The sequence below is a fragment of the Tenrec ecaudatus genome, chromosome 18 (assembly GCF_050624435.1).
Source record: "Tenrec ecaudatus isolate mTenEca1 chromosome 18, mTenEca1.hap1, whole genome shotgun sequence".
Taxonomy (NCBI): domain Eukaryota; kingdom Metazoa; phylum Chordata; class Mammalia; order Afrosoricida; family Tenrecidae; genus Tenrec; species Tenrec ecaudatus.
Genome location: NC_134547.1, coordinates 8,033,060 through 8,058,081, shown reverse-complemented (window position 1 = coordinate 8,058,081; position 25,022 = coordinate 8,033,060). Strand labels below are relative to the sequence as shown.

The window sequence follows — 25,022 nt, the reverse complement described above, 5'->3', positions numbered from 1 at the left end:
CTCTGTCAGTGAGCAGCAAGCAAGTGGACTTACCTGTCCACTCGCACCTGCCCCTACCCTGCCGGGGATGCCTGCCATTCCTCAGTCACTCTCTCTGAGGGATGTGGGGTGGGGGCTGGGGCAGGACAGACAGACAGATTGGGAAATGGTTGTGTCCTCATGACGCTCCACCACCCCCTACTGTCGCGGCAAGCAGCTACAGGTGATGTGTCTACACCGTGGGCGGCTGCTGGGGCCCCCACACAGCATACAGTATCACCCGTGTGAAGTACCCCGAAGAGGCACTTCCTCGAGGCCCAGGGTAGGTTCGTGGTTGCCGCGGGGTGAGAGGGGAAGCCCTAGTGGCGCAGCAGGATAAGCAAAAGGGGTCCGTGGTTCATACTCAGCAGCTGTGATGGTGCCCGTTCTGGACAGGGTATCCCTGCCCCTGCGGGTTTCTGATAGTGACTCTTTAAGGGAGTAGAAGGCCCACTCTTTCTCCCCGTGGATGGTTTTGAACTGCTGACCTTGCAGATAGCAACCCCGTGCAAAACCCATTCTGCCACCAGTGTTCCCGAGGGAACAGTTAGGCTCTGCCTGACAGGGTCCATACGGACATGGCCCAGTGGCAGAGTGGGTCTTCTCATTAGGCTGCTGACCCCAAGATCAGCAGTTCAAACCCACCAACTACCCCAAGGGAGAAAGAGGAGGCTGTCTACGCCCCCTGAAGATTTATAGCCTTGGAAATCCACAGGGCAGCTTTGCCGTGCCCTAAGGGGTCCTGGTGAGGTGGATTCAGCCGGATGGCAGTGGATTTGGTCTGGCTCTTGATTAGGGATGAGAAGCCACACTGCTGGTGCAGCCACTAAGCTCCCAGCTGCTGAATGTAAAGGCCGGTGGCCTGGACCCACCAGCCACACACGGGAGAAGAGCCTGGTGCTCAGCTTCTGTGGCACATCAGCAGCCGTGTGTGGGGTTTCCCTTGTCCCAGCGGGACACATTCACAGCACGGGGCTAGCGTGTGTAAGCATTCCGTTGCATTGGTGTGTTTGCTGAGGAGTGGGAAGGAGCCCCTGGTGGGTTGGACTGGGCCCCACACTGCACCCGGTCGCTAAGGGGAAGTTTGTTGGCCCCCACCCACCACAGAAAGCCCTGGTGATCGGCTTCTGGAAATCAGCCCTGAAAACACACCCCTCTGTGGAGCACACCACTGCTGGACACGGAAGTCGAGGTCAACACCATGGCAACTGGGGGGCACCGGGCATGGCTTGGCAGGGCAGGAGGTCCCCAGGGGCTCCTGGGTCTGCCTTGGACGCAGGGAACCACCCATGCCCTGCACGAGGGGGTGTCATGGCACGCACACGCTATCTGGGCTGTGCGGGTGCACGCTGTAGGTAGAAAAATGTGACAGCCGCCTGGAACCCCATGGGGGAGAGGACCCCCATGCTGAGAGAAAGAGGGGCCACGGCCAGAGTTAGGGGGCTCAGGGTAGGCTCTTGGAGCTGAGAGAGCAGGATGGGATTGAGTTGGTAGAGGTAGGAGGTAGTGATGGGGGCGGGGGGCAGTGGGGGACGCAGGTGCAAAGGGCCTGGGCGAAGTGTAGGTGCCTGAGCCCTGGCTGGGTTGTCTGGCCGGCCAGGAAGCCTGAATAGGACTCCAAGCAGGGGTGAGGGGAGGGCAGCCGAAAAAGGGAGACAGATAACCAAGGGAGAGGGGAAAGGTGGGAGTCAGGTCGGCAGGGGGTAGAAGGGAGGGTAGGGGAAGGTGCAGCTCAGGAGCAGGGTAGAGTTTGGAGCTATCTTGCTTGGGGGAGGGGAAGGCGCTAGGGGGTTCAGTGGGGAGGGGGAAGGTCTAGAAGGTGGAGAAGGGCAAATTCTGCTGATAAGGAAGAGAGGAGCGGCTGCTGGTATCTAGGGGCCAGGGCGGGCCTGCCTCCTATCTGGGGCTGCAGCTTTCTGGAGCACAGGCTCAGGGAGGGTCTGAGTGTAGTCTGGGGGGAGCGGGGTGGGGAGGGGGCGGCACCTTGCATGGAACCTGGGAAAGGCTGTCAGGAAAAGTCCATGGGTCAGACACGCCCTGAGGCCCCTCCAGAGAGAGAGCTGGTGTGGAAACCCCATGGGAAGGCCTTGCTCTGTTCAGGGGGTCAGCCCCCACAGCCTTCCCAGGGACAGTTCCTGGGCCCAAGGGTGGACCCAGCCCCACCCTGTCTTGTCCCCACTCAGTGCTGGGCCTGACTCACAGGTGGCCTAAGGGGGTGCTGATGAATGAATGAGTACATGTGGGGCCACGGGACACTGGGTGACTGGACTGCCTCGGCCCTGGTGCTTTTGTTTGGGAGGGCAGGGACAGACCACACACACTGCACATGGGACAGCGACTGCCTGTCCAGGCAGCTGTGAGTGGCGCTGATCAAAACAAGCCACTCTGGGACAGTGTGTGCGTGTGGAGCGGGCAAAGAATTCAGGGAATCCTGAGCTGTCGCCGCCACTCCCCCCACCCCCTCGGGACTGAGGTGCAGCAGGGCCCTCTGAGTCCCACAGCTTTTCCCAGGCTGACTTCCGGAATTGGATCGCCAGGGCTTTCTTCCTAGTCACCAAAGCTGTCAACGCCTGGAAACCAGAACAATTTGAACCCCTGCCTCTCAGAGTTCCCGAGGACTCACCCCGCCGCCTCTGCCATCGGTGTTGATGCCACCGAGTTGGTTCCAACTCAGCCACCACGTGCACGACAGGACGAAACGCCGCCCAGACCCGCACCATCCTCAATTGTTGTGTTTGAGCCCGTGGTTGCACGGCGTCCATCCAAATGGCCCAGGGAGGCCGTCCTCTCCAGCTGCCCTTGCGCTTGACCAGGTCATTGAACGGAATGATGCCCTTCCCCGGCACCTGGTCTCTCCTGACCCCGTGTCCAGAGTATTCGAGACAAAGTCTCCGATCCTAGCTTCGAAACATTCCGGCTGTACTTCTGCCAACGCGGCTCTGGGCTGTTCCTCGGGGGTTCACGGTCCTTCCAGTATTCAAAGGCGTCTTCCAGGCAGCGGGCAGGCGCTCTCAGGAACAGCGGCTGTTGCTGGGGGCTGACAGCCGATTCTGACGCTCGGCGATCCCATGGGACAGAGTGGAACTGCCCTAGGGGGTTCTGAGCAGCTACCCGCCACATCTTCCGTCTCTTTGTGGCCACTGAGTGCTTCACTGCTGCGCCCCTGGGGTGCCACCCTGCACGCTGGCAGACAGGTGTGAGTTGGACCAAACTCACTGCCATCCAGTCTGTTCTGACTCGCAGCGACCCTCTAGGACAGGGTGGAAGTGCCCCTGTGGGTGTCCGAGGCCGTAACTCTTTATGGGCGCTGAAAGCCTCATCTTTCTCTCTTGAAGAAGCCAGCGGTTTCGAACCGCTGACCTTGCAGCTAACCAGCCCTGTGCATAACCCGTGAGGTCAGCAGGGCTCCTTAGCAACACATGGGTAACAAAAGATGTTTTGGGATGTTTGGTCCCTTGGGAAGAGTTCTGAGGTAAGCACAGCTGGTCACCCCTGTTAGGCCCCTCCTCCTGCCCCTCCCTGGCTCCTCCTCCCTGCCAAAAGGCCCGCCCTTCCTTGACCCCTGGGTGCCCTGAACCGTTGTTGCCTAACTGCCTTATCTTTCAAGGCTCTCCTCAGATGTCCCTTCTGGACCACTTCCACAGAGCCCCAGGCCGTGCAGAGCTAACGGGGTAGCCAGCCCACTGGTCACTGGCAGCCCTTCCCTAACTTGGTGGACCCCAGAGCAGCTCATCAGCACAGGTGTACCTTGGGGGTCGCGGGGTCCCAGCTCTGCCTACTCCAGCCTGGCCCACTCCACTAGTTCTGGGCAGTTTAATTAATAAATGAAGGATCGGATGGCCGTTGCGGCCACGCTGGCCAAAGAAAACTCCTCCCACCTCACAAGTGCTTGGCCCGTGACATCAGGGGCTCAGTCCCTCTCTCCCCTCAGCGTCTGACAGCCCCACATTCACATCTCCACTGCTTCACCGAGCTCATGGCCTGGATTCTGGGAGCCCCCTCGACCGGAAGTCCCCAGAACCTGAAGGGCCAGGACTGGAAGTGATTGGCTGGTTTGGGGGGAAGGACCCGGCCCTGCCCTGCCTTGCCTTCCCCACTGTGGGCTCCGTCAGCTCTGGAATCTGGGGGCCTGCCCGGTCATTCCCTAACACGGACCCTGTCGCCGTGGAATCCGTGCTGACTCGCAGCGGCCCCTAGTGGAGCAGAGCAGAACTGCTGCGCCTCGATCTTTGCGGAAGCTCATTGCCAGGCCTCCTCCCACCTGGGCAGCCCCAGACCTCTGGGTGACCAGTTGATGGCATGCTGCCTGAGCCACACAGGGACCCTCGGACGACAGCCCCTGCCATCGCAGCCACTCTTACTGATAGCGACCCAGATGGCCTCATCTTACAACCACAGAGTGGCTGGAGGGCTTGAGCCACGGACCTTGAGGTTAGCCGCCCAACACCACGCCAAGCTTCTGGGGGGAAACCCTCCAATTCACAGGGTCCCCAGAGGACAGGGCAGAACTGCTCGGTAGGGTTTCTAAGGTCTAACTCCTGCAGAGCAGCCGGTGCATTTGGGCTGTTCACCCAACGGTCAGCAGTTCGAACCCACCTGCAGGGCCTTAGGTGAAAAGCGAGGCTCCCTGCCCCTGTAAAGAGCTACAATCTCAGAAACCCCCAGGGCGGATCTGCGCTGTCCCACAGGGCTGCTGTGAGTCAGAAAGACTGGAGACACTGAAGGAACAGCCTCACCTGGTGAGTTTGAGCCGCCGACCTTGTTGTTGGCAGCCTGGTGCCTAGCCCAGTGTGCTACCAGGCCTCCTTCCGTCAGCCTTCCCCACTTGCCCTTTCTTAGGCAGCCAGCACTGCGTTCCTCTGGTTCTTTCCTTACACAGCCCGAGATGATAAACTGATAGTATTGACAGTGATTAACTAAGGTCTGTGTGTCCGCAGAGATCAGGCTCCCTGGTCGGACAGTCAGGGGAACCCCTGAGACTGTGACCCGGAGTCACCCACCTTCCAGGCCTGGAAACGAGCTCACACACCCCCACCCCACCCCTGTGACTCAGTTTTCAGCCCAACAAAGCCCAGGTCTGTGAGGGGAATGAATGATAACACCAGAGAGGCTTACACCCCTCTCCCCAGCCAGCCACTGAGCGTTTCCCCAGCACGAGGCGCAGAGGGTCAGGATTGGAGGGAGGAGGAGTGGGGGATGGGGGCCGGGGAATCGCAGTCGATGCGATGCAACAAAGTGTGCGTGAACTGCACCATGGGAAACTGGCTGGCCCGGTAAACCTTGGCCCAATTACCAATGAAAAGTTCAATCAAGTGTCTGGTCGGTGCGCTGTGCCGTGGAGCCTGCGTGTCCTGCCATGAGGGGCCCCTGTGGCACGACAGTGAGAGTGCTCAGCTGCTGAGCTCCAGATCAGCAGGTGGAACCTACCAGGTGCCCCCCCCCCAGAGCGAGAGCAGGCTGTGTGCGTCTGTGAAGGCCGACGGCCACCTTGTGGGGTAGGCTTACCCTGGCCCTCACGGTCGCTACTACGAGTCAGGATGGACTCCGTCCGTGGCATTGGTTTCTCCCCAGTCTTCTGTGAACAGAAACGTCACAGGCAGGTGGCTCTCCCCTCAAGGTTGAGGAGGCTAGAAGTTCAAGAGCAGGATGCCAGCTCCAGAAGGCCCTGTATCCCTTCAGCATCTCTGAGCCCAGCCTCCCTTGGCGACCCAGCTTTGCCCTAGGTCTAGGAGGTTCTCAGTACAGGGACCCCAGGGTCCAGTGCACTCACCGGCCAGTCTTCCTCTGCTCTCCCTTGTCAGATCAAAGGTGGTACAGGACACTCCCCAGGGGACCTTTCCTGACATCATTCAGGCCTGCAGCCTCAGCCAAGGGTGTTGCATCTGATTGGCTGATTACAGTGGGGTGGGATGGGGGTGTTACTGGTATGTAACTGCCGACCCGCTGAGAATTCTGGCCCAGCCAAGTTGACAATGAGTGAAGTGGAACGGGTGTTGGGGGATTCCACGCAATCCTTGATGCTCACCGTTTAACCAATGCCTTTTATCTCCTCTCTCTCTCTCTCTCTCTTCTTTTTCTCCATCTCATGAAAACAGACACCCTGAAACGCCCACCAGCCTCCATACATACAATTCAGCAACGCTGGTCCCATCCTTGTTGGGACAACATTGTCCTTGTTTCCCAAACTGCCCCACCACCGGCCACCTCTCCACCACCCTCACTGCCAGCGAGTGGCTTCCAACTCCTAGCAAGTGGCCTCCTGGGACGGAGTAGAACGTCCCCCACTCCCCCCGTGGGCTTCCCAGGCTCTGACTCTCTTCAGGAGTAGAAAGCCTCACCTTTCTCCCAAAGAGCGGCTGGTGGTTTCAAACCATTGACCTTGCAGTGAGCAGCTCAGCGTGTCGGCCTCCAAAAAGCAAATATGAACAATAGGAAACTCACTGCCATCACAGCCACCCTGTCGGGCAGGGTGGCACTGCCCCCGTGAGTTTGAGATGGTCAACCTGTCTGCCTCCGCCGGAGCAGCTGCCGACATCGCGGCCCCATGTGTAACCACCACCACCAATCCTGGGCCTCTCAGGCGCCTTCACATGACCTAATGCCCCAGCCCCCCAAACAGAAGCTCTCCCTTCCCCCACCATCCTGCCTCCTGCGGGAGAAAGACCAGGCTGTCTGCTCCCCTGAAGCTTTGCAGTCTCAAACCCACAGGGGCAGTTCTTCCCTGCCCTGTAGGGTCGCTGTGAGTCGGGACGGACTTGGTGGCAGTGAGGGTGGAGTGTTTTGGCATGACTCCAGAGACTCTCGGGCCTGTGCCCGCCAGTGCATAGTGCCCCCCTGCACTGCCCTGCACCAGAGCTGGGCTGCCAAGCAGGCTCCCCTCGGGGTCACTGAGGACGGGAGAGGGTGCGCTGCCTGCCCTTCTGTGGCCAGTCTCGAGTTCTCAAGGCCCAGATGGGACGTGGCACCCGTCCAGGGTTCATCCTGTGGGTCTAGCTTTGGCATTTTTACAGAGAATCACAACCCTAAAGCCCTCATACCCACATGACCCTCCCCTCCCTGCAAAATGTAAGGAAACGGCTGGGGTTGATCTTGAAGGGAGCAACGTCGTTGCAATGTGTAGCCAGCATCCCCCGCAAACACGTTTCACACACGCGCTGTCTGGCCTCTGTTCTCCTTCCTGGCAGGGAGCCCTCGTGGTGCGGCCCTAATGCATTGCATAGGAACCCTCAGGCTGGCAGTTCAAACCCACCAGCCACTCCCTGGGAGAAAGATGAGGCTGTCTGCTCCCGGAAACAGTTACATCCTCGGAAACCCGCTGGGGCGGTTCTGCCCTGCCCTAGAGGATGGCTGAGTCAGAACCGGCTTGATAGCATTCAGCTGCTATCTTTATGGAAGTCAACGGAGTCTTTGATTTCGCTCTTGCTCAGAGTGGCTGGTGGGTTTGAACTGGCGACCATGTGGTTAGCAGCCAGGCACAGGACCACCGCACTACCAGGGCTCCTTGGTCCTAATGATGATGTGCCTCTCTGAGGTGGTGTCACATGACCGAGGGCTTATGAGGACTTCCGTGGGCATTGTGGGGCTGTAGAGACCGTTGTTGGGGTCCAGGGGCAGAATTTCTAAGGAGAAGGCTGCATATCTGTCCACGTGCCCGAGCATCCACTTAGCTGATCCTTCCTTCCTTCCTTCCTTCATTCACTCCCACGTGAGCCAAGGGCCTGCGGTGACGCCGTGGGTCAGGACAGTGAGCACCTACTGTCCCCCCACATTCAGACTCTGAGTGAGAGAGTTGCATTCTGGGGCGGGGCTCTGTAGGCCAAGCAGGATAACGAGACTGGTTTTGCAGGGGTGGCAGTGGGGCGAGGGACTGAGACGCAAGCCTGAGCTCAGCAGCAGTGCTGGGAATGTTCTAGAACTGAGCAGAGGCCAGTGGAGGTGCTGAGGGTGGGGCCAGGGGTGGCAGCCCCCTTTGGCTGGTGTGAGGGGTGGCTAGTGGTTGGGAGCGGATCCAGGTGGGCAGGGATGAAGTCTGGGGAGGAGGCGAGACTGGGTTGGGGGGTACCGTGTGTCTGGAAGGGCATGGCAGGTGGAGGAGGGTGTGCCAGGCATTGGGGGAGCCTGGGCCTGGCTGTGGCTCGGGAGGTACCCTACAGCCTTCGCAGGAGAGGGACAGCCCTCTAGCGGAGTGGGGTGGAGGTAAGGTAGGGACCAGTGGGAGGGAGACTAGGTCAGCACCCAAGGGCCTAGGGAAGAAGAGGTGGTGGGACCATCATCGGGGTTGGGGGGGGAGTCAGGTCTGCGGGAGACGCTGGCTCAGTGGGGGTCAGTCGTTCACTACTCAGTGGGCAGCACCTGGGGAGCCTGACCTGGGGCTCTGCTCTGTGGGTCCATGGCTGGCTGGCTTCTTGCTGGGGTGCAGAGGGAGCTGTGAGTGGGGAGCCCAGCCCATGGTGGGACTAGGGAGAGTCCAGAACAGGGTGGGAGGTGTGCCATTGCGCTGGGATGTGGGGTCGGGTGGCACCACCCCCCCAAAGCCCCAGCTCCAGAGCAAGTCAGGGTCAGCAGGGCAGCCTGCCCTTCCGGCTGTAACCGGGCCCTCACCACCCTGCCTGCCTGCTCTGCCCTCCCCAGGTAAAAGCAAGGAGGCTGAGATCAAGAGAATCAACAAGGAACTGGCCAACATCCGCTCCAAGTTCAAAGGTGGGCCCTGGGGCAGGATGCCTGGGTCTGGGAGTGGGGAGGAGGGGAAAGGGGCTGGCCACCTGAACTTCTGGTTTGTAGGTGTGACTGGTGCCTGTTTTTTGCCCCCCTGCCTGCCTCCCTCTGGCCCCAGGGGACAAAGCTCTGGATGGCTACAGTAAGAAGAAGTACGTGTGCAAGCTGCTCTTCATCTTCCTGCTGGGCCATGACATTGACTTCGGGCACATGGAGGCCGTGAACCTGCTGAGCTCCAACAAGTACACGGAGAAGCAGATTGTGCGTCTGGGGAGGGGTGGGGACCTGGACCCCTGGGCTGAGGGAGGAGGGGGCTGGGCGCCCAGGGCTCCTGCGACTGGGGAAGGAGAGGACTACAGGTACTAGGGCCCAGAGCCACGGGTCCCCATTGCTCAGCGCCCACCCGGCCCCTCCAGGGCTACCTGTTCATCTCGGTGCTGGTGAACTCCAACTCAGAGCTGATCCGGCTCATCAACAACGCCATCAAGAACGACCTGGCCAGCCGCAACCCCACCTTCATGTGCCTGGCCCTGCACTGCATTGCCAACGTGGGCAGCCGTGAGATGGGCGAGGCCTTTGCCGCTGACATCCCCCGCATCCTGGTGGCCGGGTGAGACTCGTGGGGGACTGGGTAGGTGAGATAGATGCTCCCACAGGGCCGCTGCAGTCACCCCACAGAGCCAGGGGTGCGTGTCTGACCAACGGGCCCAACGTTTCTGGGACAGAGGAGGGGATGACCGCCCGGTGTGTGGGTGACCGTATTCCAGAGCCAGTGTTTGTGGAGCGCCTACTAAGTGCCGGCACAATGCTGGCGGCTGAGTGAGAGCCAGGGCCAAGATCAGAGTCTGGGTTGATGTCGTGACATCCGCCGCCGCCTCATCGGGGACAAGGTCCAGGGTGGGAGGCCACAAGTTGCTCCAGTCTCTGCAGGATGACCGGGCAGCTCTCCTCTCCTGTTGCGTGCCCTCACCATCGACCCGACTCTGACCCTGCAGGTCCAGTAGAACCATCCTGGGCTCCTGGGATGTGCTCGCCACAGAGCCGACCACCAGGTCTTCCTCCCATAGAGCCTCTGGCTGGGTTCGAACCCCTGACCTCCCTCCTGGGGCAGCCCAGCCCTTCACTCTCAGCGCCACGAGGCTTGGGTGCGCTAGGGTGTCTCATGAGTGCGTCAGCCCAGGGACCAGGATGGGCTGCCCAGGGACTGGATGGAGACCCCAGTGAGGGGTCATCGTGGCCCTTGGGAGAGATGCAGGGCGGCAGGGCCGCCCACAGGACAGGCCTGGCAAGGTGCCAGGTGCTGCCCTGGCCACAGGGAGGCCACAGTGAGCAGCAAAGTGCCAGGTGTGCATAGCCTCCAGGCCGACAGGTGATGAGGATGTGGGCAGGAAGAGGAGCCTGTGGTTGTCCCAGCTGAACTGGCCCCCGGGCTTCCGCGGCCACCGGTTCTGGGACAGCAGATGGCCCAGTTTCCCTCAGAGTCGCTGGGTGGATGCAAACTGCCAACCTTCCAGATGGCAGCAGAGCGTCCAAGCACTACTCCCCGAAAGTCAGCCTCTCTGTCAACATGGCCCGGGGCTGATTTCTGTGAGGCCAGGACAGGCAGGCCTCTGCCCTTCCGCCAGCCCTCTCTTGGCTGGGCCCCAAAGTCAGTGCAGTGGCCACACAGGTGAGGCTCATGATTCTGGTGTTCGTGCAGTAAGTGAACAACAGGTGACGATTCAGATGAGGCATGTCCAGGAGGCAGGTGGTTGTTCAGTCGGTCGGGACAGCTTCTTCTCTGCTGGGCCTGCAGGAGGCCCCTCTCCTCCCCTCAGCCTCATGGCCTGGCCTCCGCCCTGCCCAGGCACTGTTGCTAAGCTCCTGCAGGGCTGCCAGTAAACCCCCAAGAAGCCTCAACCTGCTGGCCCTCAGCTCCATGGAGCAGCAAACCGAGCTCCCCGCTTAAGGGCCCAGAGGCAGCCCACTCCACAAACCAGCCTCCTCCCCAGAGCACTCAGCTTGACTCGCTCTGTGGGCTGGGAAGTCCCTACGGTATCAGTTGCTGTCGCGTCCATCCCAAATGCAGGGCAGGCTGGGACCGCCCTATCCAACCTTACAGAAGCAGGCGGCCTCACCTTTCTCTCCCGGAGCCCCTGGTGAGCTCGAAGTGCCACCCTTTGGAGTGGTTGTGGAGAGCTTTAACCACTGCGCCACCATGGAAGCCGAGCCGGGTCGTGACAAGCGCTTTGGTAAAGATTACCATCAGAAGGTTCCTCCTTAGCCATTCCCTTCCATCCAGGATGAGGTCACACGTGCATGCCCCCCGCCCCGTCCAGTCTCCACTCCGCCTCCAGGGGGTGCCATTGGCAACATGCAGACGGGGGCATCCGCAGCCGGGCCCGTGTCCGTCAGGACTGTCATCCATCTCCACTGCTGGCCGGACGGAGAGCTGGGCAGCCAGGGCCGGAAGCCATCACGCCATCCTGACTCCCGGCGAGCGTGCCCCTGCCCTCATGGTCTTCAAGGCTGTGACCTTTGGAGGCAGACCAATTGCCGGACCCAGCTTGTGCGGTGCCTCTGGGTGGGCTCTACCTGCGAATCCCTCACCTGGAGTCTGCCCGTCGGACCCCTCAGGAGCCCTGAGGGGTCTCGCCTCCTGCCCCTTGGCTCCCTCGCCTGCCCTCATTGCTCTGCCCCAGCCCCCTCTGCAGATACAGGGCCAGACAGGCCTCCCCGGCGCCCGCAGCCCATTATGCCGAGGAAGAAAATGAGGTCTAGGGTTGGTGGGCCTTGGGGGCTGGATCCCGGCCCACTGGCTCCTGTGCTTCTCACCACCCTTCCTGGGAAGGGAAAGAGGAGCAGGGCTGGCACTGATCCCCGCCCGCCCGCCTGTGTCCCCCACAGGGACAGCATGGACAGCGTGAAGCAGAGCGCTGCCCTGTGTCTGCTGCGTCTCTACAAGGCCTCGCCCGACCTGGTGCCCATGGGCGAGTGGACGGCCAGAGTCGTGCACCTGCTCAATGACCAGCACATGGTGAGCTGTCATGCCCCACAGCCGCCTGCCTGCACCACCTACTCGTCAGCCTGAGCCATTGCCAGGACCCCACCTCTAACCCCCTGCTCTTATGTGGCACCCTGAGGACCCCATCTCCCCCCTACCTCCATTTCCGCCCCAAGCACCATCAGTCCTGCCCGCTTGCCAGCCCCACACCTGGATGCCCAGCATCCTGTCCCATGTCCCCAACCCCCATCATATACCTAGCCTTCCAGGAAATCCTAACTTCTCCCCCTGAGACCCAGTCATTCCCCCCAGCACAGAGACCTGACCTCTGTCCCCGCTTCACTCTAACCTCTGTTAAACTCACAGCCTTCTGCAGCAGCCCCTCCCACCCCTGTGCCCCCCGTCACACTAGCACTCCCCCCACCACCATCTCTGCTCCCAGGGCGTGGTCACGGCCGCCGTCAGCCTCATCACCTGCCTGTGCAAGAAGAACCCCGACGACTTCAAGACCTGCGTGTCCCTGGCGGTGTCGCGCCTGAGCCGGGTGGGTGTAGCTTGGGGGCTGGCGCCCTGGTATCCGTCCCCCTCCCCCACCCCACCCCTGCCTGCTACTGCGTCCTCTGACTCAGAGGCAGCTGGCCCAGAACTCAGCCCAACGGTCTGTCTGGGTTCACCCCCCGCCTGGCCAGCTGTGTCACCCTGGGCAAGTAGTGTCCCCACCTGGGGCGTTGGCCGCCTCCTCTGGAGAGTGGGGACAGGTGATGCTGAGTCTGCCTGTTCCGAACCCTCAAACCCCCCAGTCTTTGGCCTGTGGTTCTAACAACCAGGGCCCAGTGGCCTGGGTACCACTTTCACTGCCGTCCTCATGAGTTCCTTCGCTTCTGGTGGGGCTCTGGTGGCACAGTAGTTACATGCTGGGCTAACCACAAGGTCAGCAGTTCTAAGCCACCAGCTGCTCTGCCGGAGAAAGACGGGCTCTGGACCTACCCCTGTAAGGAGTTCCAGTCTTGGGAATATTTTCTATTGAGCCCTGATGTCAGCTCTTCTTCCCCACCCTCCCTCCCCCTCATCCCCTCCCACCACACCTGTTTGCTTTGGAGTGTGGACACTGGGGTCCTTCTAGGGCCACTAGGGGCATCTGGGCCAGGCCCTGCTGGCTTCTGGTGACTGCAGCCAAGGACCCCAGGGTGCCTTGTTGTCTCTTCTCACCCCAGCATGGAAGGACTAGGTCACCTCCTGTGAGCTGACCCCATCTGAAAGACCTTGTCCCCAAGCTGGGGCTCGGCCCCAGAGAGCAGATCTTTCTGGGGACAAGACTCGACTCGCTATCCAGGTGGTCCAGCAAGACCCCGAGCGTCTGTATTGGGGGGAGGGGGCGGTGTCTGTGGAGTTGGACCCAGACCCCTTGCCCGGCCCCGGTGGCCCCCCTGCCCACTGGCGCCCTCTTCTCCGCCACCCCAGATTGTCTCGTCGGCCTCCACCGACCTCCAGGACTACACCTACTACTTCGTCCCTGCTCCCTGGCTCTCCGTCAAGCTCCTGCGCCTGCTGCAGTGCTACCCCCCACCAGGTACTGCCGGGCTCCCCGAGACCGCACACCCATGCTGATGCTTAGGGACTGGGCGTGCGCACCGGCAGGCACAGACACACGAGGCACACAGACCTCCGGTGCAGGCACACGGGTACACGCATAATAGATGCACACAGGCCGGCAGGTGCACCTCGGCCAGCTGCACCCCTGGGGCCCTGAGCAGGAGGCCCAGCCCTCAGTGACCGTTGCCCCCTCAGAGGATGCGGCCGTGAAGGGGCGGCTGGTGGAGTGCCTGGAGACCGTGCTCAACAAGGCCCAGGAGCCGCCCAAGTCCAAGAAGGTGCAGCACTCCAACGCCAAGAACGCCATCCTCTTCGAGACCATCAGCCTCATCATCCACTACGACAGGTGCTCCGCCCCACGGCGCGGCCGGGGCCCCGCCCCCACCCCGGTTCAGGGAGGAGGGGGCTGGACTCCCAGTCTCACAGAGGAGGGGGCTGGATTCCCGTCTGAGGGAGCAGGGCCAGCGCTCTGGGACCCTTCCGTGAAGATGGGGTGGGCTCCGGAACACTGCACCTAAGGCTCCAGCAGAGCCTCCTGGGAAGCAGAGCCTGGACAGGTCGGATGCCTGGGTCCCAGAAGACATGGGGTAGGAGGCCCTGTGGCCTGAGTGGCCGTGAGGGACACCGACGGGACCCCCCCCTGGCCTTACACCCGACTCCCGTTCCTCTTTGCCCGGCAGCGAGCCCAACCTGCTGGTCCGAGCCTGCAACCAGCTGGGCCAGTTCCTGCAGCACCGGGAGACCAACCTGCGCTACCTGGCGCTGGAGAGCATGTGCACGCTGGCCAGCTCCGAGTTCTCCCACGAGGCCGTCAAGACCCACATCGACACCGTCATAAACGCCCTCAAGGTGAGCCACCGGGCAGGGGGCCCGCAGGCTCCTGGGGGCGCCGAGCGTTCGAGCGTTCTGCCCACAGGGCCCCTGCACCCACCCCACCGGCTCTCCTCCCCCAGACGGAGCGGGACGTGAGTGTGCGGCAGCGGGCGGCCGACCTCCTCTATGCCATGTGCGACCGGAGCAACTCGAAGCAGATCGTGTCGGAGATGCTGCGGTACCTGGAGACGGCCGACTACGCCATCCGCGAGGAGATCGTGAGTCCCAGGGCTCTGGGGTCTGCGGAGGAGGAACTGGAGCCCGGCCTTGGGAGACTAAGGGGGTGGGGCTCTGAGACAGGAGGGGCAGGGGGCGGGGGCGTGGATTCCTGGTTTCTCCAATGGGGGGGGGGGGGCGTGGGGAGTCCAGACGCGGCACGTCCTGCCCCTGAGCCCCAGTGGATGCCCTGCAGGTGCTGAAGGTGGCCATCCTGGCTGAGAAGTACGCCGTGGACTACAGCTGGTACGTGGACACCATCCTCAACCTCATCCGCATCGCGGGCGACTACGTGAGCGAGGAGGTGTGGTACCGCGTGCTGCAGATCGTCACCAACCGCGACGACGTCCAGGGCTATGCGGCCAAGACTGTCTTTGAGGTGAGCCCTCGCCGCCCAGGGACAGGCGGGAGGGCGGGCGGGGCGGGGCCTCCACCTCGGGGCACCCCTGAGGCGCACCGCTCAGCAGGCTTGTGCCCTCCAGCCCTCCTGTGTGCCCTGCCCCGTCCCGCAGGCGCTCCAGGCCCCCGCCTGTCACGAGAACATGGTGAAGGTTGGCGGTTACATCCTTGGGGAGTTCGGGAACCTGATTGCTGGAGACCCCCGCTCCAGGTGAAGCGGCTTGGGCTTGGGGTGCCCCAGGTGTCTCGGAGCCCGTGTGGTGTGGCCCTAGAAATTCCTTCTACTGCCCAGCACACCTGTCAGAGGAGTGGGCGTCAGGCTCCCAGCATGCTCTGGGAGAGAGCTGCAGTACTGGGGATCAAGAATAGCAACCGCGGGCCGTGGGAGCACAGTGGTTTAGCCCTCAGCTGCTAAGCAAAAGGTCAGCAGTTCAAATCCACCAGCCACCCCACTGGGAGAAACGTGCCACTTGGCTTCCATGAAGATTGAGCCCCAAGTTCCCTTGCCATCGGGCCCTTGGGGTTTCTGAGAGTAAATCCTTACCACCAGCCTCATCTTTCTCCCGTGGAGCAGCTATGGGTTTGAACCAGCGACCTTGTGAACGGCCCGGTGCTGTACCCACTGCACCACCCGGGGAACCCCTGGGGCAGTTCTCCTTGGCCCCAAAGGGTCCCTCTGAATGGACTCAATTCAATGGCAGCAGAGTGGCCATGCAGGGTGTCTCTGGGGGGCGCAGACAGTTAAAGCGCCCGTCTGCTAACCCAAAGGGTGGGCAGCTGGAGTCCACCCAGAAGCCCCTGAGACCACAGGAGGTAGCCTTGGGAGGGTGGGGTGCCTATTTCCACAAACTCAGCCACTGGGAACCCTGTCATAGACCCCCTGCCGGGGGGAGTGTCACTGAGCTGCCCCCTCCGCCTCACAGCCCCCCAGTGCAGTTCTCTCTGCTGCACTCCAAGTTCCACCTGTGCAGCGTGGCCACGCGCGCCCTACTGCTGTCCACCTACATCAAGTTCATCAACCTGTTCCCCGAGACGAAGGCCACCATCCAGGGCGTGCTGCGTGCCGGCTCCCAGCTGCGCAACGCCGACGTGGAGCTGCAGCAGCGTGCCGTGGAGTACCTCACGCTCAGCTCCGTGGCCAGCACCGATGTCCTGGTCAGAGCCTGGCCCCGCCCGCTTCTCCTGGCCCCGCCCTCCTGGCCTGGCTCCGCCTCCAGCTCACCTTAACCCCGCCTCCCCGCAGGCCACAGTGCTGGAGGAGATGCCGCCCTTCCCCGAACGCGAGTCCTCCATCCTGGCCAAGCTGAAACGCAAGAAGGGCCCCGGAGCGGCCAGCGCCCTGGATGACAGCCGCAGGGACCCCAGTAGCAATGACATCAATGGGGGCGTGGAGCCCACCCCCAGCACCGTGGTGAGTATCCCCCTCCCCGCCGTGAGTATCCCCCCACCGCAGTCGCTGCGGCCGCGCTTGGTGGCCACTGACAGCACTGTCCCTCCGCAGTCGACGCCCTCTCCTTCCGCCGACCTCCTGGGGCTGCGGGCAGCCCCGCCCCCCGTGGCACCCGCCGCCCCCGCCGGCGCGGGCAACCTCCTGGTGGACGTCTTCTCAGAGGGCCCCGCCGCGCCCAGCCTGGGACCCACGCCCGAGGAGGCCTTTCTCAGGTACCGGCCGCCGGACACCCCAGGCCGGCCCCTTTTCTGCCTGCGCCCCAGCCCGGCTCCCCACTGGCTGTTCCCCAAGCCTCTGCCGCCCGGTCTGCCCTGGTGCCCTCTCCTTTCCTGTCACTGTGCTGAGCGGCTCTCCCTTCTCTCCCCTCCACCCTGCTCTCCTGCTGTCCTTTCTCTCCGTCCTCTCGCTGCCTCTCTGGGATTGGCTGCCTGCCACGTCTATCTTCTCTGTCTGCTCTGGGATCGGACGGCCCAGCGAGCTGGAGCCGCCTGCCCCCGAGAGCCCCGTGGCTCTGCTGGCCGACCCAGCCCCAGCCGCTGAGTAAGGGGTGGCTTCTGAGGGCGGGTGGCGACCTCGTGTCCTCCAGGGAGGGCTAGGGAACCGCGGGCTCGTCAGCGGGGTTCCTGATGAGTCCCAGAGTGATGCTGGTGGGGGGGAGACTGGGGTCCCCCAGCCGTGAGAAAGAACTGCCAGCAGGATTTGGGGGTCCTCTGGGCGTCTGGCTATGTGGATGTGGATTCTAGGATCCACTCAGTGGCAACTGGTTTTTGTACCAGGCAGGACAGGGAGGGTTTGGATCCCCAGGGAGGGTCCTCAGGCTCCCTGCTCTTCTGGGCCCCAGGCTCCTGTGGCCCACTATCTGAATCCTCCCACTTCCATCTAGCCTAGGTCCTGAGGACGTGGGCCCCCCCATCCCTGAGGCGGATGAGCTGCTGAATAAGTGAGTCCTGGCATGTGGGGTGGGGGTGGGGACCGGCCCACGAGCCGGAGCCAAGACAGGCACCCTGACATCCAGAGCCCCTTCCTCCCCCCAGGTTTGTGTGTAAGAATAACGGGGTCCTGTTTGAGAACCAGCTGTTGCAGATTGGGGTCAAGTCAGAGTTCCGGCAGAACCTGGGTACGTCCTGGGCAGGGATCACATCTGAGTGCCTCTGGGCCCTGGTGGTGCGGTGAGCTAAGTGGGGCAACCAACCTGGAGGCCTGTGATTCCGACCCCCTGGCTGGTCTGGCCGAGGGAGATGAGGCTGACAGCCCCCACAGAGACTGGCAGCCTCAGATGCCCTAAGGAGCAGTTTTGTCATGTCTCATTGTGAGTCAGGATTGATTGGTGGGCAAATGGTAATGGATTTGCTGGGGGTCAAAAGCCCACCGGAGACAAGATAGCCCCGGAAGACCGTAAAGGTGGACCAGTCTGTGCAATCTCCGAGATGGGTGTTGGGGCAGGGGGAAATGGAGTGCCCGCCATGGGGGGGGTCTCTGGGCAGGAAAATCTGTTTGAAAGAGCACCCCATACCCCCACCCCAGGCCGCATGTATCTCTTCTATGGCAACAAGACCTCGGTGCAGTTCCAGAACTTCTCGCCCTCCGTCGCCCACCCTGGAGACCTCCAGACTCATATCCTGCCAGGCTCACACATCCCCCCCACCCCCAGTCCGGGAGACCTCTCTCTCCCTCCCTCCAAGAGCAGAGGGTGCCTTCTCTGGGGCTAGGTGTCTGCTGTGATGCCTGGGCCAGTCTTCGCCACATTCCAGCCCCTCCTGCCCTCCTCCTCTGACGGACTCCATGCCGTGGCCCAAGGTCTCCTGCCCTTGGGAGCCAGGCCTGAGGCGTCCCCTCCCTTGTGGCCCAGGCCCAGGCACTTTGCCTCTCCGAGCCTGCCTCCCCCCACCTCTGCCAAGTGTGACCCCAGTTCCCATCATCCCTGCACCGTGTCCCTTCCCTCTCCCCGCCTCTGGGCCGGGAAGGATCCAGGGGGCTGCAGAAGCAGCTAGAATAAAACGGTTTTCATTGGAGGGAGGGGGCGCTAGTAGGCTAAATTTGGGGATCAGTGTTGTGACTGGGCCCCCTAAGTTGTGTCAGAGGCTTCCTATAGGAGGGGTTCTACAGAAAAGGGTGGGTTCTGGGAAAAACCAGGGGCCCACTGGGGGTTGGGTTGGAGGCACCATCCTTCCCGTCCCCATGTTTGGCTTCCTTGACTCGGGACCCCACAGCTGGCCGTGCAAACCAAGCGCGTGGCAGCGCAGGTAGACGGCGGGGCGCAGGTGCAGCAGGTGCTCAACATCGAGTGCTTGCGGGACTTCCTGACGCCCCCGCTGTTGTCTGTGCGCTTCAGGTGAGCTGGGCCTGTGCCCCACGGGAGGGCGGGGCTTCCGCCGCATGGGGCGAGGCCTGAGGGAACCCTCTCCACCACCCCAATTTCCAGGTACGGGGGCACCCCTCAGGCCTTCACCCTGAAGCTCCCAGTCACCATCAACAAGTTCTTCCAGCCGACTGAGATGGCAGCGCAGGACTTCTTCCAGCGCTGGAAACAGCTGAGCCTGTGAGGGCCGTCGGGGGCGGGGTCATCGCTGACACTTCCTGGGTGGGCGGAGCCTAGGGCGGGTGGTGCTTGGAGCCCCAGGACCTCATCTTTGGACCCTTCCCACACCTAGACCCCAGCAGGAAGCGCAGAAAATCTTCAAAGCCAATCACCCCATGGACGCTGAGGTGACCAAGGCCAAGGTGAGGTGCGCCCCTGGGGTTCCCAGATTGGGATTTGGTGAGGGCGGCGGGGCTCCAGTCTGTCCAGCTGTCTAGTGGGGCTTGGGGGAAGCGGTACTGTCTGGGCATGGCTCCACTGATGACCCCCCACCCCTTACCAGCTCCTGGGGTTTGGCTCTGCCCTTCTGGACAACGTGGACCCCAACCCAGAGAATTTCGTGGGGGCGGGCATCATCCAGACGAAGGCCCTGCAGGTGGGCTGCTTGCTCCGGCTGGAGCCCAACGCCCAGGCCCAGGTGTGCATACAGTGCCCTGCCCGCAGCCGCCCCTCAGACCCCTGCTTTGCAGTCTGCAGCCTGAGCTGCGCCCCTTTTCCTTCCTCCTGGTCCCACACTTCTCTGTGCTCCAAGTTCGGTCTGTAGCTCCTTCCTCACCTCTGCCTCTTAATCCTTACCCCTGTCCCGTCACCCCTGAAGCATTCTGTCCTCCATGTCCCCTTCCTGTTTCCTCGTGGGCCCCTCTCTTTGCATCTCCCACCTCTAACGACCACTTCCCTGCCCCCGTGCACCCCTCCCCAGATGTATCGGCTGACTCTGCGCACCAGCAAGGAACCTGTCTCCCGCCACCTCTGTGAGCTGCTGGCCCAGCAGTTCTGAGCCCCAGACTCTGCCCCTGGGCATGGGGACGGCGCCTGGCAGCCCCTAGGACTGAGGTCGCTGTGGTGGGTAGGGCAGCCAGGGGACCTCCACTGGTGACAGGGAGACCCCAGGGTGGGGGGATGCCTGGGACCTTCCTCCGGCCTTTTGTATTTTTATTTTTGTTCATCTGCTGCTGTTTACATTCTGGGGTGCACGAGGGAGCCCCCTCCCTCCCTCCCCCCCCCCAAGCACAGAGGGGAGAGGGGCTGGGGAGCGGGCGCCTCCTCCTCTCCCACCCGCCCCCCCCTCCCATCGTAGCCCCTCCTGACCACTCCCGTCCAGGGGCCGTGTATTATTGTGAGCGAATAAACAGAGACATCGTGAGTAGCCCCGTCTGCTTGCATCTCCCACACCAGGTGTCAGAACAGCGGGGTGAGGGCTTGCAAGGTGTGGGTGGCCAGGCTCCGCAGGCCATGGGTGGGACTCTGAGGGGAAAGCAGCAGCAGTAGCCGGCGAGGCCCCACCTGCAGGGCCACAAGCCGCCACCCTGTCCCTGGCTCCTCGGGCCCAGACACCAGGTAGCAGGCTCTCGGCACTTGGGCCTGCTGGGCTGTGTTCTCCACCTTCTCCGGTGGCCTGGGCTCTGGGGAAGGACAGGGAGGGAGGGCATGGGTAACCAACAGGGCTCGGACAGCCAGGAGGCCATCCAAGGGAGCTGTCCCCTGCCCCTGTCTGCGTTTGATCATGGGAGTACCAGGCCACTCCAATTGCTGTTCCATCCCACCAGTCCTGGGACCTGCCCCCCAACAGGTTAAGCCAGCTGGGAGGCTGGGGGCTATAGCTAGTGAGAGGCAGTGGTCTGCCCCTACCCCCACCCCCGCCAAGGCCGGAGCTCTGGAGCATCTCACCCCACTCTTCTGGGAACACCAGCAGGGAATGGGGGCTTCAAGGAGGCCCTGGAGCCATGGCTCTGCCACTTGCTAGCTGAGCCTCGGTCTCCATGTCTGGAATATGGGCCTTTACCTATCAAAGCTCAGTGACTTATGAACCAACAGTCTCACCCAGCAGGCCCTGTAACCTGGGTTCAGTGCGCCCATAGGTCTCTGTCAGTATCCAGTACCCCGGGGCATTTCTCCCAACACAGGTACCTCCCCTGCATCCCGCACCCCAACCCTGAGCTGGCCCTGAGGCCCCCTGCCCACCGCTGACCTGGTGGGAAGTGCGTGGAAGTGACCAAGGAGTAGAAAGAGCGCAGGAGGCGCCGACGTTGCATCAAGGAAGGTTCTAGAAAGGAGAAGAGAGATAGGGTGTCCAGAAGGCCCTACCCAGGTCACATCTGCCCAGCCCTCCCTCGGTCACCTTTGTCCCCCGAGGGCTCCACGGTGAACAGGCAGCGTCTCAGTTCCAGGTGGAGGAGCAGTAGCCTTCGAGGAAAGGGCATAGGTCAAGGCCAGCAAAGAGGGATGTGGACCACTCCCACCCAGCCCACGCTTGTCTGAGTCCTACCCAAGGATGTCCTCGTGCAGGGGGAAGCCTGCAGGCAGCGCGCCAGGGCCCAGCAGGACGCTGGCCCTCAGTGGCTCCAACAGAGGCTGCCACCAGCTCTCCAGGAGCTGCGGGGTGGGGGTGGGGGTGGAGATGAGGTCCGGTAGGTGGTGTGACCAGACGGGGGAGGGGGCGGTACCAAGGGAAAGCCATGGCTAGCTAAGAGGCCCTTGCAAAGCAAAGCTGGGAGGGGCAGGGCTACACAAAGTGGGTGGGGCTGGTGGGAGCCCCGCGAGAGAGGTAAGGAGTAAGGGGCGGGGGGGGGGGGGGGGGGGGCAGTGCACCTGAGGGTCCAGCTGGCTGAGTAAGGGTTGTGGCCCACAGAGCAGACACAGCTCCAGGCCAGGCAGCAGCGTCAGGGTCAGGAGCCTGTGCGGGACCTAAAGCAGGAGTGGGCGGGGCTAGCAGGAGCTCCGCCCACCCCGCCTCCAGGACAACCGAGCTCCATCCTCGCAGCAAGCCCGGGTCCTGCCGGTGCGCCCGCCCGCTCCCACCTCCCAGGCCCGCCCGCCAGGGCGCGCACCGTGGGGCTCCCGTGGGGCAGGTACACCGGGTAGTCTCGAGCGGTCTGTGGCGGCAGAGATCCCAGCAGCCAGGGCAGCAGCACGGCCTCCGGCGTCCCCAGCCGCCACCAGCCCTCCGTGGCTGCCAGCACCCGGCCGGACACCACTAGGCTGGCAAAGGCCGTCCCGGTGGCCTTGGCGAAGTTCGACAGGGCTTCCTGCGATGGGGGGAGGGGACAGCAGATCCACCACCCAATTCCTAGCCTGCTGAGGCTGAGGGGCCCAGGCCAGGCGCGCAGCACCCTCCCTGGCTTCAGTCCCTTCGCATCGCACGGCAGACTAACGACAACTCGAACAGTAGCTACTGGTTCTCAACCTTCCTAATGCTGCGACCCTTTCATACACTTCCTCATGTGGTGACCCCCCAACCGTAACATTATTTTCGTGGTACTTCATCACTGTCATTTTGCTATTGTTAGGAATCGGGCGACCCCTGTGAAAGGGTCGTTCGACCCCCAAAGGGGTCGTAACCCACAGGTTGAGTACCGCAGTCCTGCTCTGCGCCAGGTCATCATCCACCTACAGATACTCGCAGAGGCCAATAGCTGCAAGTCTCACGGCGGAGAGGAAGGGGAGCAGGATTTAGAAACACCTGAGGGGCATTAGGCGGGCAGGAGAGGAACGAGGGCCAAGGCTGGGGAAGCTGGATGGTGGTTGGGACTTGGGGACACTGCGGCATGTAGGTGCCGGGTTTAGCGGCAGTTAGAGCGAGAAGAACTCCTGGTGGTGCGGTGGTTAAGCTTTGAGCTCACAGAACAGAGCAGCCCCCCACCATGGTCCCAAACACCATCTGAAGTAATCTCTCCAGCTTCAGCTCCAGAGCAGCCCCACACCAGAGAGTGCTGTGGAAGTCGGCTTGCAAAGATGCCAGCCTTGGAGACCCTATGGTGTCCTTGTGAGTCGGAAGTGATTCCATTGGTGGGTTTGGATTTGGGATGAACGAGTTGGGAGGGATCCTTCCCCAGCGTTCTGAAGCACCAGGCTGAGGGCTGGGACCTTGTTTGGGGGGCTGTGAGCAGGAAAGGGGTGTAGGAGGACCCCTGTGGGGATAAACAGGGGTCAAACTAAGAGACCAGGCACTGTACCTGCAGGAGGGACCCCTCCGGAGGGATCACACAGTCCACACACTGGGTCAGGTCCCCAATGAGCTCAGAGTCCCCCAGGAAGCTGTCAATGAGGCGGTAACTGGCCTAGCAGAGGGAGAAGGAAATCTGGGAACCCAGCAGGTCTGGGATCTGAGGCCTCTCCCTGGGAAAACCAGGCTTCCTGGATTAGACAACCAGGAAGCCCCTAAGATCCCAGGGCTCAGGCTGCCCCTCAGGGCTTCTGGGAAATGCATTCCCTGGATGACCGCACCCAGGTAGTCTAACATCCCATCTTTCCCATTCTACAGCCTTACCCTAAGCTCTTTCTTCAGTCTCTCTATATTTCGGATATTGGTCAGTTCTTCGAGTCCCACGAGAAGAACCTACAAGAACCAAATTGAAGAATGGGGGCCTTGGACAACGGAGTCTGAGAGAGGATGGGACAGAAGGCCCTGCCTGGACTGCTGGGCCTGAGGAAATGTTAGGTAGCTGGATTCAGGGACAAGAGGGGTTGCCCCGCTCATGCCCCCTAGAGGAGGTTGGAAGGAAATCAGGCGACCATTAAATGCCTACAAAGACGCTCAAACTGAGCGTGCTCAATTCAAGCCCCCAGCCAGGTAAGAGGTACACCTGGACCGGTCCAAACTAGACCAAGGCCCATGACATCACCCAGGTAGGCTTTAACACAGCCAATGAGGTCAACCAATCCACTGTCAGCCACGCCTCCCTAGCCAGAGGCTTGAAATATCCTAGCTGTGGGAAGGCAGGCTCTCTCTTAACCCTCTGCTCATGGTCAGAGGCAAGTAAAGGGGGAAGGTCTCCCCTTCTGGCCTCCCAGGATCACGCCCACCAGGATCCGCACTGGTGGGTGCTCTTTTCCACGTGGTTGTTCGGGCCCAGTTGTGAACTCCTTTGAGACGGTAAAACTGCAGTCCTGTCCTAACACAAAAACCCACTTGGATGACAGAACAGGCTTCGTCATAAATTCTTCCACCATGCGAAGCCTAGAGCCGAGGTCTTACCCACTCATCAGGAGGAGGCTGAGGAAGGAAGAGGCTGAGAGCCTAGGAGATTGGGGCTGAGGGAAGAGGGCTGGGGCCTGGGAGATGATGGGTCTGGATGCCGAGACCCTTTAATACGGTTCATGTTGTGACCTCCCAATTGTAAAATTATTCATTGGTACTTCATCACTGTCATTTTGCTACTGTGATGAATCGGGCGACCCCTGTGAAAGGGTCGTTGGACCCCCAAAGTGGTCACGACCCAGGGGTTGAGAACCGCTGGTCTGGGTGGTCTGGTCTCCAGGGTCGTCTTGGAGGAAGAGAGGGCTGAGGTCCCAAACTCCTGAATCTGCAGGGTGAGGGGCTGGGAGCATCTCACCATGGTCCCAAACACCATCTGAAGTAATCTCTCCAGCTTCAGCTCCGAAGTGCCTTCCTCCGAGGACAGGACAATGAGAGTGATGCTGTCGAGAAGGAGAATGGATCTTGACCTGGGGCGCAGGGTAGTGAGGAAAGGTGGTCCCCCTCCCCAAGCCCAACCTGCCTCCCTCTAAAGAGGAAATGACCAGTTTGCTAAAAATAAATTTAAAAAGCAGCTCCACCAGGGAGCTGGAAAACCCTCAGGCAAGCACCTGTCATGAAAGCTCTTCCACACTACGGTCGTGTCCTCTGTCCTCGCAGAGCTCAGCTGCACCTCCAGATTCTGCCCGAACATATGGACCCCATTGAGGGAGCCGATGACGGAGAACGGCAGCTGGGGAGGGAGGGGGGACCTTAGACCACAGCTTTCAGTCCCCTCATCCGGGATCTTCACAGTGTAGCCCCTCCACCCCCACCCTTCCTCTCAGGGTCACCAGAATGTTGGTACCCGTCGCCCTGAGAATGTGGAAGCGTCCCCAGGCTCTGTACACTGGGGGCTTGATTCCAAATGTCTGACCCCCTTCTGTCCGGGGGGGGCCCACCTGATGGCGGGTAGGGACGCCCCCGCGGCTGCTCCTGCAGAACAGGGGGACCCCGCTGGAGGCTGCGAGGCACAGCAGGTGCACGGCGCCCCCCGGGCCCCCCTCCTCCCCCATCGGAAGCCCCCCCGGCCCCCCCCGGAGGGCAGCCCCGTGGTCGCCGCGGGCCGGGCCAGAAACATGAAGCCAGCCACGGCGCCAGAGAGGGGGGGACGCTGGTGGCGAGAGGAGGGCCAAACGCCCGCCTTCCTCCTGCAACACCGACGGGCCCGGCTGCCCTGCGC

General features: G+C 62.0%; 2 protein-coding genes across 2 annotated transcripts in view; one reads left to right on the top strand and one right to left on the bottom strand.

The window, feature by feature from the left end:
* The window catches only part of AP2A1 (adaptor related protein complex 2 subunit alpha 1), a 23,591-nt gene extending 3,619 nt beyond the window's left edge, over window positions 1-19,972 (top strand). The window contains exons 2-23 of the mRNA XM_075536199.1: window positions 8,650-8,718; window positions 8,852-8,994; window positions 9,150-9,343; window positions 11,620-11,749; window positions 12,159-12,260; window positions 13,178-13,286; window positions 13,505-13,655; window positions 13,990-14,158; window positions 14,263-14,400; window positions 14,595-14,777; window positions 14,911-15,008; window positions 15,721-15,952; window positions 16,041-16,208; window positions 16,299-16,459; window positions 17,131-17,187; window positions 17,282-17,364; window positions 17,772-17,862; window positions 18,457-18,579; window positions 18,670-18,786; window positions 18,899-18,968; window positions 19,109-19,243; window positions 19,526-19,972. Of these exons, the coding sequence (XP_075392314.1) occupies window positions 8,650-8,718; window positions 8,852-8,994; window positions 9,150-9,343; window positions 11,620-11,749; window positions 12,159-12,260; window positions 13,178-13,286; window positions 13,505-13,655; window positions 13,990-14,158; window positions 14,263-14,400; window positions 14,595-14,777; window positions 14,911-15,008; window positions 15,721-15,952; window positions 16,041-16,208; window positions 16,299-16,459; window positions 17,131-17,187; window positions 17,282-17,364; window positions 17,772-17,862; window positions 18,457-18,579; window positions 18,670-18,786; window positions 18,899-18,968; window positions 19,109-19,243; window positions 19,526-19,603 (2,801 nt within the window). The 3' untranslated portion in view covers window positions 19,604-19,972. The remainder of the gene's footprint in view (window positions 1-8,649; window positions 8,719-8,851; window positions 8,995-9,149; window positions 9,344-11,619; window positions 11,750-12,158; window positions 12,261-13,177; window positions 13,287-13,504; window positions 13,656-13,989; window positions 14,159-14,262; window positions 14,401-14,594; window positions 14,778-14,910; window positions 15,009-15,720; window positions 15,953-16,040; window positions 16,209-16,298; window positions 16,460-17,130; window positions 17,188-17,281; window positions 17,365-17,771; window positions 17,863-18,456; window positions 18,580-18,669; window positions 18,787-18,898; window positions 18,969-19,108; window positions 19,244-19,525) is intronic.
* FUZ (fuzzy planar cell polarity protein) lies at window positions 19,529-25,022 on the bottom strand. Its single transcript, XM_075536200.1, has 11 exons — window positions 24,742-25,022; window positions 24,412-24,533; window positions 24,159-24,243; window positions 23,093-23,161; window positions 22,779-22,883; window positions 21,654-21,851; window positions 21,415-21,510; window positions 21,092-21,198; window positions 20,945-21,009; window positions 20,795-20,869; window positions 19,529-20,228 (listed from the first exon to the last, which is right to left on the bottom strand). The coding sequence occupies exons 1-11, from the start codon at window positions 24,853-24,855 to the stop codon at window positions 20,005-20,007; spliced, it is 1,260 nt and encodes a 419-aa protein (XP_075392315.1). The 5' UTR covers window positions 24,856-25,022; the 3' UTR covers window positions 19,529-20,004.